Source organism: Hemitrygon akajei, chromosome 8 (genome assembly GCF_048418815.1).
Source record: "Hemitrygon akajei chromosome 8, sHemAka1.3, whole genome shotgun sequence".
Classification (NCBI taxonomy): domain Eukaryota; kingdom Metazoa; phylum Chordata; class Chondrichthyes; order Myliobatiformes; family Dasyatidae; genus Hemitrygon; species Hemitrygon akajei.
In genome coordinates this window covers 35,145,372-35,160,866 of record NC_133131.1, presented here as the reverse complement: position 1 = coordinate 35,160,866, position 15,495 = coordinate 35,145,372, and the positions used below count along the sequence as shown (strand labels likewise).

The window sequence follows — 15,495 nt, the reverse complement described above, 5'->3', positions numbered from 1 at the left end:
TACAGGCTCATTGCATGTTCCAACACAAAATGATAGGTAACCAAGTATAATCATATCTATCGTATGAATATCAAATTGCAGAGATTCACAAAAAGGCAAGTAATTCTGGCACTTGCAATACTTGAATTAAGCAATCCCTTAGATTCTTGGTTTAAGTAAGATTATTCAAACACAACCAATATGTTAACAAGGTGCTTTATTACTTATGTGGTTTTCTGCTATGGTGATCATCTCATTACTCACCAAATTTTCTATCAAGTGACCTTTTTTCTTCAATTGCGTAAGTGTAATATCCACCCATTTTGAACATTTTAGTCTATCTGCAGTTGCAATGATTGAAGGTGATAAAGTCTACTTTGATTGAGGGCAATGGCAAAATGTAAATTTCCTGTAGTCTGTAAGCAGTGTAATGGAGTCAATGATGATCATGTCAAGCAAAGAGCTATAGTTGAGGAGTTTTTCCAATGTGTTCCTTCAAGGGAGTGCTGACTGTTTACTTGCCATGAAATACTCATTATTTGTTCTTTGTTCCCAGAGGGGTACACCTTTGTGTGTTTCGAGTATACAAAGGAAAATAAACTGCAAATGATTCTAGTTCTCTAAGTTGTTGTCCATAAAGGCATCCAGTTGTACACCAGCTAAGGACAGAACTGAGTCAACTGTGATGATTTCAATGTGATGATATTCATAATCAATGACTATGCAAAAGATTTAGGCAAAGTGTGGATGACTGTGATTCTGTGAATTACACAAATCCATTTAAGACCATAAGACATAGAAGTAGAATTAGGCCATTTGGCCCATCAAGTCTGTTCCACCATTTCATCATGGCTGATCAAATTTCCTCTCAGTCCCAATCTCCTGTCTTCTCTCCATATCTCTTCATGCCCTGAACAATCAAGAAAGAATCAAACTCTGCCTTAAATATACCTAAAGATTTGGTCTCCACAACTGGCAAAGAATTCTACAAGTTCACCACTCTATGGCTAAAGAAATTCCTCCTCATCTCTTTTCTAGGATGCCTCTCTATTCTGAAGCTGTGTCCTCTGGTCTTAAACTCTCCCACCATAGAAATCATCTTCTCCACATCCACTCTACCAAGGCCTTCAAATCATCATTTGACAGGTTTCAATGAGGTCACCCCTCATTCTTCTGAATTCTAATGAATACAGGCCCAGAGCCAACAAACACTCTTCATATGATAAGCCATTCAAATCTGGAATTATTTTTGTGAACCTCTTTTGAAGCCTGTCCAGCTTCAGCACATCCTTTGCAAGATAAGGGGCCCAAAACTGCTCAGAATGCTCCAAGTGAGGCCTCGCCAGTGCTTTATAAGGTCTTAACATTACATCCTTCCTTTTATATTCTAGTCCTCTTGAAATAAATATGAACATTGCATTTGCCTTCCACACCACAGACTCAACCTTAAAATTAACCTTTAGGAAATCCTGCACAAGGACTCCCAAGTCACTTTGCGTCTCAGTTTTTTGCATTTTCTCTCCATTTAGAAAAGTCAACCCTTTCATTTCTTCTAGCAAAGTGCATGACCTTTCACTTCCCGACACTGTATGCCATCTGCTATTTCTTTGCCCATTCTCCTAATCTAAGTCCTCCTGTAGCCTCTCTACTTCCTCAAAACTACCTGCTCCTCCAGAGATATTGTCTGCAAACTTTGCAACAAAGCCATCAATTCCATCATCTAAATCATTGACATATAGCGTAAAAAGAACCGGTCTCAACATAGACCCCTGTGGAACATCACTAATCACAGGAAGCCAACCAGAAAGGCTCCCTTTATTCCCACTCTTTGCCTCCTCCCAATCAGCCACTGTTTTATCCATGCTAGAATATTTCCTGTTGTGGGCTCGTAGCTTATTAAGCAGCCTCATATGTGGCACCTTGTCAATGGCCTCCTGAAATTCTAAGTACACATTATGAAGGATGTGACTTAAAGGAAAGGAAAATAAACACTTTTCCTACCTGTTGCAGTCGTTCAACCTCATGCTGCTTGGCTTGAAGAATCGTCAGTGCTTCTTCATGTTCCAACTGCAACTGGTGCCTACGTTCTGCCACCTCTCGCATATGCTACACAGTGATAAATCAATTACATCCAATTTGATTATGTAAGTGCTTCTCTGCTTTCTGAAATCAACCTGTCCACTGAAAGTGCAGAATAGTCGGCAGTTTCGTTCAGAAAGACGGGTTTCTGAAAGCAAGATTATTCTTGCTAAAAATACTTCCAGTCATTTACTGAGGTGCTGCTAGAAATACATCAGCTTCTATTAGTGATTTGCTGAAATCACATCGCCCCATACCAGGACAAAATGGGAAAATTAACTCTACACTCTCTTTTTGGTACTGAAGCTTCCTACCTATGCCAATTTTACAGAGGTCTATTTAGTGAATTCTAAATTTTTCTCACAATGATCAATCAACTCATTCTGTTTTATAACATTCATAGCCAAGGTCTACAATTCCAGATCCATTTCTAATCATTAAATGTTCTGACCAAAGCTCTGGTGCAAATGCAGGTCCTCCCCACCAGATGAACCTGGGGGTTTCTTGGGTCACTTCGTTTTACTTCTATGTTTCTTTCTTTTTGCAGGGAAGGAAATAATGCAGAGCTCAATAAGACCTAAAATTCCATATTTAAAGAAACAAAATATCCTGGAAGTTATCTAAGATCTGCAACACCCAAACTAGATGGATACCCAAGATCACAACGTCTCACTCCAAAGGAGATCTCACCTTCAGGACTTGCTCTAGATTCTCCAGTTTGGCTTGGAGTCGCTGATTCTCCTTCAGAACTGAATCTCGTTCTGCTGTAACCACTGAGAGTCTTCCTCTCAGGTCATTGTTCTGGGCTTTAATCTGCAGTAAATATAAACAATTTAGAAGGGCAAGAGGAACAAAGGTGTTGCCTCATTACTGTATGCAAGTATAATGAACTTGATGACAATTGTCAATGATAAGTGTCCGCTTGCTTTGGTGCAAGTAGCTTCTCAGTGCAGGATAGTGACTTGCTGGCGTCAAATTTGGCTGAAATTCTAAATTATTGGAAAATAATTGATAATGTTTTCCACCCACCACCCCTCCTTTCCTCACAATGCCTTATCTCTGACCTCCTTCATTGCTCATCACACAATTAGCTAAATAAATACAACAATAAGATAAATGTTCTCATGATGTTTTGATGTAATCACTTTGTCTATCTCAGTGGAGCAGTAAGGGTGATATTAGTTTCTCTCAGTTATCAAGGGAAAATAGAGCAATATCAGCCAGAGTTTTTATTGCCTAATACTATTTTGTGTCCTTTGCAGGAAACTGCATGCATATGAAAATTGGAAAATGGCATTAATCATTGCTGATGAATGACTGCCTGGAAGCAGTATCCTTCAATGCCATTCTTAAGGACAGGATGGAACCTGTCAGAGAGAATTTTTTAAAAAACTTCTTTATTTAGAATGTACAGTACTGTGCAAAAGTCCTAGCCACACACACATATATATATATATAGCGAGGGTACCTAAACTTTTGTACAGTACTGTATTTATCAACGTAAAATGGAGAACAAGATTGTAAAAATGGCACGAGCAAATGATATTAGGAATGCCAAGGGTGGAGCGCTATGGGAAGGGTGTGAAACAGATGGCAGAGAGGGAGTGCTGGGGCAGGGCTTCGCACGGGGCAGACACACCCAGCCTTGAGACAATAGGTGAGGTCATTTGATTCCAAATAATTGGTTCATTGATCATTCTAGAATGTTTCTCTGCTGCTTCTCACTCCGTCCCCTCTCCCTTCACCTTTTCCCAAATGTAGTGGCCAAACCAATCCAAAGTAATTGCCGCTGCTAGCAACCCTACGGATTTGTTATATTTGCATGACTTGCCCTCACTCCAAAAATGATTGTTCCAAAAGTATATGCATTGTGATTCCTTATTAGTAATTAGCAAACACACAATTTTGAAATGATGAAAGTGTAAGCCAAGCATAATTAAGTGTCATTGAACTTTATTAAGCGGTCAGCAAATATATGACTTCCATCAGCCCCCAGCTACTACAAATTGTGATGAGCGAAGTACTAATACATGATTTATTCCTTTCACTTTACCACGCTACCACTCATGTTACTAGCTACAATAAACATAATAAACCCTGCAACATAAAATGCAATGCAGATAGAGAACAAATGCATGGCTCCTATACCAACCATGATTCCCCCTCTCTCAGACCACAACAGCAACCCATATAAAAATCAAGTTATCATCACTAATACATCAAGAAGTTTTTTTTTGCAGCAGCAGCAGCACAGTGCAATACATACTGAGCAAAAATCTTAGGCACCTTAGCTACATATATGCACCCATATTGAACGCTCAAGCAGAAATCTACAAATTCACAAAGTATGTTTAAAGAAAACATTAATCATTGAATAAGATATTCCGAGGAACAAAATGGTGGTAGGGAACAAAGCATTTGGGGTTTAAAAAAGGATGTAATGCAAGGAGAACAGTAAAATGCAGGATGGGAGGGGCAACAAATTCTGGGGATGGAATATCCTGGATGTATGAAGGAAGGAACGAACAATGGGGTTAGTGGACAACAGCAAGCAACATAATGATGGGGCGGCAACTCTCAGCAGGGTGAGGGGTGGACATCACGCAATGGGTTGTGAGAGACAACATGCAACAGTATTGAGAGGAAAATATATTGGGATGAGGAGGAAGCATGCAGTATGGTAACTGAGCAACAGTGAGCAACTGATGAGTGAACAAAGGCAAGTGAAGGGGCAAACGATGAAGTGACGAGTGAACAGAGGGAAGTGAAGGGACGAGTGAACAGAGGGAAGTTAGACATACTTCATTGATCCCAATGGAAATTGGGTTTTGTTATAGTCGCACCAATCAAGAATAGTGTAGAAATATAGCAACATAAAACCATAAATAATTAAATAATAATAGGTAAATTATGTCAAGTGGAAATAAATCCAGGACCAGCCTATTGGCTCAGGGTGTCTGACACTCGGAGGGAGGAGTTGTAAAGTTTGATGGCCACAGGCAGGAATGACTTCCTATGACGCTCAGTGTTGCATCTCGGTGGAATGAGTCTCTGGCTGAATGTACTCCTGTGCCTAACCAGTACATTACTGAGTGGATGGGAGACATTGTCCAAGATGGCATGCAACTTGGACAGCATCCTCTTTTCAGACACCACCGTCAGAGACTCCAGTTCCACCCCCACAACATCACTGGCCTTACGAATGAGTTTGTTGATTCTGTTGGTGTCTGCTACCCTAAGCCTGCTGCCCCAGCACACAACAGCAAACATGATAGTACTGGCCACCACAGACTCGTAGAACATCCTCAGCATCGTCCGGCAGATGTTAAAGGACCTCAGTCTCCTCAGGAAGTAGAGACCGCTCTGACCCTTCTTGTAGACAGCCTCAGTGTTCTTTGACCAGTCCAGTTTATTGCCAGTTCATATCCCCAGGTATTTCTAATCCTCCACCATGTCTACACTGACCCCTTGGATGGAAACAGGGGTCACTGGTGCCTTAGCCCTCCTCAGGTCCACCACCAGCTCCTTAGTCTTTTTCACATTAAGCTGCAGATGATTCTGCTCACACCATGTGACAAAGTTTCCCAATGTAGCCCTGTACTCAGCCTCATCTCCCTTGCTGATGCATCCAACTATGGCAGAGTCATCAGAAAACTTCTGAAGATGATAAGACTCTGTGTTGTAGTTGAAGTCCGAGGTGTAGATGGTGAAGAGAAAGGGAGACAGGACAGTCCCCTGTGCTGCTGAACACTCTGTCTGACACAGTGTTGCAAGCGCATGTACTGTGGTCTGCCAGTCAGGTAATCAATACCTGGGCAAGAGAACAGAGGGAAGTGAAGGGGCGAGTGAACAAAAGTGTGTGAAGGGGCGAGGAGAGAGCAGCACGTCATGAGGCTAGCAGGGGAAGTACACAGTGGGATGATGGGGGAACCGCCCAATATGAAATAAAGTAATTGTTATAAAAGAGTACAGCACAGAAACAGACCCTTTGGCCCTTCTAGTCATTGCTGAACCATTTAAACTACTCCCATCAACCTACAGAGGGTCATAGTCCTTCATACCCTGACCATCCATGTACCTATCCAAACTTCTCTTAAATATTGAAATCAAGCTTGCATGCACCATTTGTGCTGGCAGCTCATTCCACACTCTCACAGCTCTTGATTGAAGAAATTTCCCTTATGTTTCCCTTTAAATTCTCACATTTCACCCTTAACCCATGACCTTTGTTTGGGTTACCCCAACCTCAGGAAAAAGCCTGTTTGCATTTACCCTATCTATACCTCTCATAATTTTGTATACCTTTATCACAACTCATCTCAATCTTCTACGTTCCAAAGAATAAAGACCTAACCTAATGAATCTTTCCTTGTAACTCAGGTCCTCAAGACCTGGCAACATTCTTGTAAGTTTTGTCTGTACTCTTTCAACTTTATTTACATCTTTCCTGATGCTCCAGATTTGGCCTCACCAGTACAGGGTGTCCCCAGATTATGAACAAGTTCCATTCCTAAGACCGCCTTTAAGTCGGATTTGTACGTAAGTCGGAACAGGTACATCCGGTATTATTCAACGTCAGTTAGTCAAACGTTTGTCTTAGTTATAGTATATATTTTACCTTTCTATGCACGTAAAACACTTAAGAAATGTATGTATTTCAATAATAAACCACTGCGTTGCTTAGTAATAATTGTAGCTTTAATCGGTACAGGGCTTTCACATGCTCCATTATTCTCACTTTATCCTTTAAAATTGTTCCGATCATTGACCGACTGTAGCCTAACGCTTTTCCAATGACCGATGGCGTTTCACCTCTTTCCGATCACTTTATTATTTCCACTTTATTTACAATCATAATCGTTTTCCATCAACGGAACAGAAACTATGCGGATTCAGAAGCAGCTGTGGGCGGTGGGTCCTGAGCTCTCCCGGGTCCTAAAGTCCACCCGCACTGAGACAAGTTAAATGGGACAAGTGGGGGTGGTGCTGACTGGAAAAGAGGGGTCAGGGTGAATCTTGCCAAGAAAAATTTAAGCCAAATACAAAGTAACACACTCAACACAGTGTTAACGGCAACGTGATCTGACTTAAAATAGCGGATGGCGTTCTCCTTCCTTGAGCTGACAAATTTTTAATAGGCTTTATGGCAGGCCGCTCGAAGTATGAGTTGTTTGTAAGTCGGACGTTCGTAACTCAGAACAAGCTGTACACATTTGCAACTTCGATATCACCTCCCATCTCCTGTACTTCCCGTTTCTACCTCCTACCCTGCCTGCCCAGGTAGACCCATTGTTTCAGCTTGCTCCTGCCCCAGCAAACTCATTTCTGCATACCTCAACACTATTTTATCTCCCTTGTTCAATCCCTTCCCACCTATGTTTGTGACACTTCTCATACGCTGGATTTTTTTCAATGATTTCAAGTTCCCTGGCCCCTATCGTCTTATTTTCACCATGGATGTCCAGTCACTATGTACCTCCATCACCCACCAGGAAGGTCTCAATGCTCTCCGTTTCTTTTTGGATTCCAGACCCAACCAGTTCCCCTCTACCACCACTCTCCTCCATCTAGCGGAACTGGTCCTTACTCTTAATAATTTCACCTTCGGCTCCTCCCACTTCCTTCAAACTAAAGGCATAGCTATGGGCACCCATATGGGTCCCAGCTATGACTGCCTTTTTGTTGGCTAAGAGGAACAGTCCATGTTTCAAGCCTATACTGGTATCCAACCCCACTTTTCCTTTGCTATATTGACAACTACATTAGCTCTGCTTCCTGCACGCACGCTGAGCTTGTTGACCTCATCAACTTTGCGTCCAACTTCCACCCTGCCCTCAAGTTCACCTGGTCCATTTCCGACACCTCCCTCCCCTTCCTTGATCTCTCTGTCTTTATCTCTGGAGACAGCTTATCTACTGATGTCTACTATAAGCCCACAGACTCTCACAACTACCTGGACTAATCCTCTTCCCACCCTGTTACTTGTAAAAATGCCATCCCCCTTCTCTCAACTCCTCTGTCTCTGCCACATCTGCTCTCAGAATGAGGTTTTTCATTCCAGGATGAAAGAGATATCTTCCTTTTTTAAAAAAATGGGCTTCCCTTCCTCCACCATCAACTCTGCCCTCAAACGCATCTCTCCCACTTCACGCACATCTGCTCTCACCCCATCCTCCCGCCACCTCACTAAGGATAGGGTTACTCTTGTCCTCACCTACTACCCCACCAGCCTCTGTGTCCAACATATGATTCTCCATAACTTCCACCATCTCCAAGAGATCTCACCATCAAGCACATCTTTCCCTCCCCCCCACTTTCTGCTTTCCACAGGGATTGCTACCTACGTGACTCCCTTGTCCATTCGTCCCCCCCATCCCTTCCCACCGATCTCCCTCCTGGCACTTAACCTTGCAAGCGGAATAAGTGCTACACCTGCCCTTACACATCCTCCCTCACCACCATTCAGGGCCCCAAACAGTCCTTCCGGGTGTGGCGACACTTCACCTGTGAGTCTGCTGGTTTGATATACTGTGTCCAGTGCTCCAGTGTGGCCTTTTATATATTGGTGACACCTGACGCAGACTGGGAGACCGTTTTGCTGAACACCTATGCTCTGTCTGCCAGAGGAAGCAGGATCTCCCAGTGGCCACACATTTTAATTCCATGACACACTCCCATTCTGATATGTCAATCCATGGCCTCCTCTACTGTCAAGATGAAGCCACACTCAGGTTGGAGGAACAACACATTATATTCTGTCTGGGTAGCCTCCAACCTGATGCATGAACATTGATTTTTCTAACTTCCATTAATGCCTCTCCTTCCCTTCTTACCTCATCCCTATTTATTTATTTCCTCCCTCTGGTGTTCCCCCTTTCTTTCTTCCAAGGTCTTCTGTCCTATGATACACCCCCTTCTCTAGCCTTGTATCCCTTTTGTCAATCGACTTCCCAGCTCTTAGCTTCATCCCTCCCCCTGATGTAGATGACAAACAACAACTGACTCAGCACTGATCCCTGTGGCACTCCAATGAACAGTACTGTGCAAAAGTCTTAAACACATATATAGCGCTAGGGTGCTTCAGACGTTTGCACAGTAACGTAGCAATTTTATGTATTGCACTGTACTGCTACCGCAAAATAAACAAAGTTTGTGACATACAGTATATGAATGATGATAAAACCTGATTCTGAAATGGCTCTCTATTGTGGATTGTGGACTGAAGTGGGCAGGGAGAGGGGTGGAAGCAGGAAGCATCAGAGAAATATTCTGTAATGATCAATAAGCCAACTGTTTGGAAACACCTTGCCTGTGCCACCTTCCCCCAACGCTCCTGGCACTCCTCTGCCACCTGTTCCATACCCCTCCCACGGCACTCCACATCCTTTGCTCCTGCCAAATATACAAACACACTCTCCACTCCACGGTGACAAATACAGCACTGTGCAAAAGTCTTAAGCACACTCACTATATGTATGTTCCTGAGACTTTTGTACAGTACTGCAATTGGCAGAAATAAGACACTGAATTAATCAATATGATTGTGAAAGAGTTAACATTCTGGCACATGCATAATGCAGGCTTATAAGGTAAACCCTACTAAACACAATCTGCACAATCAGATAAATCGGCAGGACACTGTATATTCAATGCATTGAGCAGAGATTGTCACCTTATCAGTCTCTTGTGCCTCTTGGCTGAGTCTAATGGTCTCTTCAGTTAACCGTGCATTCTCACTCCAGACTTGCTTCAGCTCATTCTCCTGAAGTATAAACACAAACATTTTAACAAAAACAAAGACAATACAAAGCATATCATTTTGCACCACTACAAACCTTTAGTAAGCTTCCTTCCACTGACTCTCTAATGGCTCCAGATAATATAAAGCCGATCCTACCTTTTTGTTCTAAAAATATTTTAGTGAACTTGGAGTACAAAGCGAAGGAATAAGAGATAACCTTTGCAGTGGGTAGCTATTGTATGTAGCTGATGCCTTACCATCAGCTTTCAACAAAAACAGATTTGTTTGAGAAAGACATGTATTATTTAAAGAATTAAATTAGTACCTGTGAGAAACAGGACTCAGGCATATGATAGTATTGCTAGTTCCAACAACTAACAATCAAGGAACAAAATTCCAGGGGCATCTCTTGATGTTGTTCAACATAAGGATGACATTATTTCTAGAGAGCTCACCTGTTCATAATAATAAAATGGGAAACAAGTCAGTTAAAAAATATAGGAGCCTGACCTGATTCAGGGCAGGGTTTGTTATGGACCCTCCCTTGTGATGGTTTAACTATGTAGGAGGTGAAGTCAACAATGAGGATCTCACAGGAAGAGTTCAAGTTGCACCTGGTCTTAGCAGGTTCTGGTTCTAGCAGGTAGTAATTTTTTTTTACTGCCAATAAATCTTGCTTTTCTCAAAAAATCCTGTAGGTATGTTGAAAGCTGGCAGAGTGGCATCAGGTACACAGTGTGGCTAGAGTGAATGCAGCTACAGGACTGCTACTGTAACACAGCTTCAGAAACTGTAGGTATCATCAGTGTTTCTGCACAAACTGGAGCACACTGCTGCCAGTGACATTAATCAGCACATTGGAAACAATTCATGCATTTTTCTACATATACATAAAATAAGTTTGAGGAGGCATGTTTGGTGCATAAAATCCATCTGACCTTACCAATGAGCCAACATATCTCAACCCCGAAAAACAACATACCGGTACCACGCTGCAAAGGGATACTGTCAGAAAAACTTTGGCATTAAAAACAAACTATTACCGATTCTAGAAATCTCATATAATGAAATACCATTGACTAGAATTGTCAACATTGCATCTTTTTAGAAAGACACTGCAAGATATCCCACCTGCAAGATTTAGTAATCACAATAGTTCAGTGAGACCTCCTACAGTCATATGTATACACTGAAGCTCCTTCATAAAAATAATGCTTAGAAAGGGCAGAGAAACAACCTGAAACATCTATTCATATAATCAGATATCAACATTTCTGACACTAGACTAATTTCATTAGAATTATTTAAAATGTTGAAATCTTCACAGGGCAGTAACTTTTCCAACTCATAAACTTTTGTTGCTTGAAAATCCATTCATTTTCAGACTAACATGAAAATTTAACTTAGAGGTATAAATAATAATGATTTTAATTATCTAAATGGAGTAGACATCTAGTCCTGGACACTACTGTCTCTAAACTCTAGATGGATGCAAGTTTACTCACTAGCCTTTCGTGTACAGACAAATTCAGATCCAAGCCAAAAGAAGAATTTGTTCTGTATTAGAGCCCAGGCCATAGAATTGATTTTTTCATTAAAGTGATAGTGCAAAGTAGAATTCAGCAACAGCTCACTTCTGACATCAAAATTACCTATTGTGCAGACAGCATAACTCAATTGAAAATAAAAGAAAACAGATGCTGAAAAACAAAATCAGGAGAAGCTGGAAGCATTCAGCGAGCCAGGCAGGATAATAGAAAATAATATGGAAGTAGAAACAGAGTTAGTGCTTTGGGTCATCAACTTTCATAACTTCCAAATTCTGAAACTTCAGAGATGTAAACTGCATGGATAAGCTAATTCCATATACAGGAACAGGAAATCATTGAAAATGAATTACCAAGTGGTCTGAGCAAAACTTTAACACTAATAAGCTTTGAGTAACAAATAATCTTGCTTAAAATTGCAATTACTATCAATGTATTACTTATAACATTGTACTTGCTTTACAAACACTTCTCTGAACTACACATATGCTGCATATAAATTGACTAAATTATACATGGTATCCCACAGGAGGTTCATATTTTTTACATGTTCTGTTAATACAGTGAAAAAACAACAATACAGAGTGTGACTCTGAAGAGACATGTTTACCCTCATACTCCTTCATACTCATACATTAATATAATTAGGAGCTCACATACCAGATCCTGGCATATCCGCTGGCGTTTTTTTATTTCTTGTTCATGGCTTTCACATTCTTTCCGTTTTTTACATAATTCTGTTCCCTGTGGAAAGTAAATTAGATCTAGTTAGAACTACTTCACAACCAGGGCTAGTCAAAAATCCAGGCAAGTCACAGTACCGCCTGTTTTAGCCAACCAGGAGAGATACGCCATAGTCAGTATTCATTCGGCAGAAGACAAGCTGTATTGTGTTCAACTGCAGACTGCTGCAACATTCATGGACTACTTTTTTTGTGGCTCTATTTCACTGGTATCTGTGCTTGCTATCTTATCTGTGCTATATGTGCCCTGTTCTGTGTGTGACTGTTGGTACTGTGTTTTGCACCTTCACTCTGGAATATCAGTCTCATTTGGATGTATTCATGAGCATTTACAGTTGCAGGAAAGTTTGCAAAGCTTTTGCAATTACCTGGTTTTCTGTATTAATGACTCATAAAATAAGGTCTGATCTTTATCTAAGTCACAATAATAGGCAAATACAATCTGCTTGAACTAATAATGCACAAAAATTGCACTTCCTCTCGTCAAAATTGAGTACACTATTTAAACAATCAAAATCTAGGTTCAAAAAAGTATGTGAAACTCTGGGTTAATGCCTTCTGCAAAAGCTGTTTGATGTCAGGTGTTCCAATCAATGAGTGAGATTGGAGATGTGGGTTGTACAGGTGCCCTGCCCTATAAAAAAGACACGCAGGTCAATAAGATCTGTTCATGTGCACCATGCCTCGATCAAAACATTTTAGAGGAAGAACTGTTGAGATACATGCAGCTGGAAAAGGCTACAAAAGCATTTCTAAAGACCTGAGTGTTCATCAGTCCGCAGCAAAAGGAATTGTCTGCAAATGGAGGAAATTCAGTATTGTTGCTACTCTCCCTAAGAGTGGGCTTCCTGCAAAGATCACACCAAGAGCACAATGTGCAATGCTGAAGGAGGTGAAAAAGTGAAAAAGAACCCAAGGGTAACAGCAAAAGACCTGCAGAATCTCTTGAACTTGCTAAAGTCTCTGTTCATGTGTCCACTATAAGAAAAACATTGAAGAAAAACGGTGTTCATGGAAGGACACATTGGAGGAAAGCACTGCTCTAAAACAAAACATTGCTGCACGTTTCAAGTTTGCAAAAGACAACCTGGATGTTCCACAATGTTTCTGGGGCAATGTTCTGTGGACAGATGAAACAGAAGTTGAGCTTTTTGGCAAAATTGCACATCACTATGTTTCAGAAAAAGGGCACTGCACACCAACACCTCATCCCATCTGTGAAGCATGGTGGAAGCAGCATCATGGTTTGGGGCTACTTTGCTGAGGGAACAATGAATTCAAAATTGTATCAAGACATTTTACAGGAGAATGCTATGGTAGCGGTCCAGACCTTAACCCAATTGAAAAGTTGTGGCATGACCTGAAGAGGGCTGTTCATCAAGATATCCCAGAAATAAAATGAACTAAAAGAGTTTCATGTGGAGGAATGGTCTAAAATTCCTCCTTGCCATCGTGCAAGTCTGATCAGCAGCTACATGAAACGTCTGGTAGAGGTTATTGCTGCTAAAGGAGCTTGTACTAGTTATTAAATACAAGGGTTCACATACTTTTGCCAGCCTGGACAGTGAATGATTAAACAATGTGTTCAATAAAGACATGAAATGTTTGTTTTATTAGTTTCGGCAGATTATGTTTCTAAATTATTGTGACTTAGATAAAGATTAGACCATATTTTATGAGTAATTAATGCAGAAAACCAGATAATTGCAAAAGGTTCACAAACTTTTTCTTGCAACTGTGTTGTATGGTCGAATGATAATTAAACTTGAACTTGATGTTTTCTTGGATCAGCAATTTGTTTCTTGAAAGATCAAGCAATGATTATGGAGGAGATAAATCAGGTTCTTTATGGGTTGGCTATCAAATGAAGATAATATCATTCTACACTGACGTGACAGGCTCAGTATCAACATTCATTAGCCAAGTAGCTTCCTGTGTTTATTAAACACAGTTCATAAGTGATTAGTCATAATGATTCATTAAAAGGAATGAGAAAGGTGATCCTGCACTGGGCTGGGGTTCCTCTCTACTCAATTTGGGACTAATTTTCAAGTTAATGGGGTGGACTGTATTTAAGTGTTTTGTTTGTAAGAGAACAACAAGCTACCTCCTCACCATGGGTCCATACATTTAATTTCCTATGCATTGCAAGACAGAAATACTGAAAGCTTTCAAGTGGCAGTTCTGAAATGTCCTGACTTGCTTCTAGACTGATGGTACATTATGGTTAGGATTCGCATTTCATTTCATATATTTATGTCCCAAATGTTTATTTTTCATTTTTGAAAATATTTTATGAATACTTTTAACTGATAAAAGATATCTCATCAGCAACATTTAGGACAGTTTAAGAAGTCTTAAAAAGCAGAGACCATGAGAGTCATATGGGATGGGATGGGTTTCACTGGTCGCTGTTTGTGGACACTCCATTTGAAGGAAAGCTGCAGCAATGAGGCATCAAGGGATTACAGAGCTGCAAAAGATATGAAGGACCACAGGTCTAGAGCAGGAATGTACTTGAAGCAAAAGCCATGTCAAGTATAAATTGGACCAATATATTTAGGTGATTCTGACAATAAACAACAAGAAGCTTACTAAAGTTATGAACTTGTTAATTACATAGCTTTAGTTAACCAAACATCCATCCATATCATTAGACTAGTCTGAGGATTCCTAAATCTTAAATCTATCAAGATGCCAAAATAACTGGCCTAGAAACAATTCCTATCGAACATTTGTTACAAGCCAAAGTTAAACAAGCAGTTTTCAGATGGATTATAGAATATTACAATCTGATTTTTACACTGGTTAACAACCTATCAATAACTTTAGTTAGCAAACACGAGGAAATCTGCAGATGCTGGAAATTCAAACAACAACACACACAAAATGCTGGTGGAACACAGCAGGCCAGGCAGCATCTATAGGGAGAAGCGCTGTCAACGTTTCGGGCGAGACCCTTCATCAGGACTAACTGAAAGGAAAGATAGTAAGAGATTTGAAAGTATTGGGGGGAGGCGGAAATGCAAAATGATAGGAGAAGACCGGAGGGGGTGGGATGAAGCTAAGAGCTGGAAAGGTGATTGGCAAAAGTGATACAGAGCTGGAGAAGGGAAAGGATCATGGGACGGGAGGCCTCAGGAGAAAGAGGGGAGGGGGGGAAGCACCAGAGGGAAATGGGGAACAGGCAAACAACTAAATATGTCAGGGATGGGGTAAGAAGGGGAGGAGGGGCATTAATGGAAGTTAGAGAAGTCAATGTTCATGCCATCATGTTGGAGGCTACCCAGCCGGTATATAAGGTGTTGTTCCTCCAACCTGAGTTTGGATTCATTTTGACAATAGAGGCGGCCATGGATAAACATATCAGAATGGGAATGGGATGTGGAATTAAAATGTGTGGCCA

The 15,495-nt window shown here is 40.9% G+C and overlaps 1 protein-coding gene across 8 annotated transcripts in view; it reads right to left on the bottom strand.

Annotated features, from left to right (window-relative positions):
- Positions 1–15,495, bottom strand: part of LOC140731787 (RIMS-binding protein 2-like) — a 311,475-nt gene that overhangs the window by 89,947 nt on the left and 206,033 nt on the right. For all 8 annotated transcript variants that reach the window (XM_073053584.1, XM_073053582.1, XM_073053583.1 and 5 more), the window contains 4 exons: positions 12,007–12,090; positions 9,731–9,820; positions 2,749–2,871; positions 1,981–2,085 (listed from right to left, as the gene is read on the bottom strand). In XM_073053584.1, coding sequence (XP_072909685.1) covers positions 1,981–2,085; positions 2,749–2,871; positions 9,731–9,820; positions 12,007–12,090 — 402 coding nt within the window. The remainder of the gene's footprint in view (positions 1–1,980; positions 2,086–2,748; positions 2,872–9,730; positions 9,821–12,006; positions 12,091–15,495) is intronic.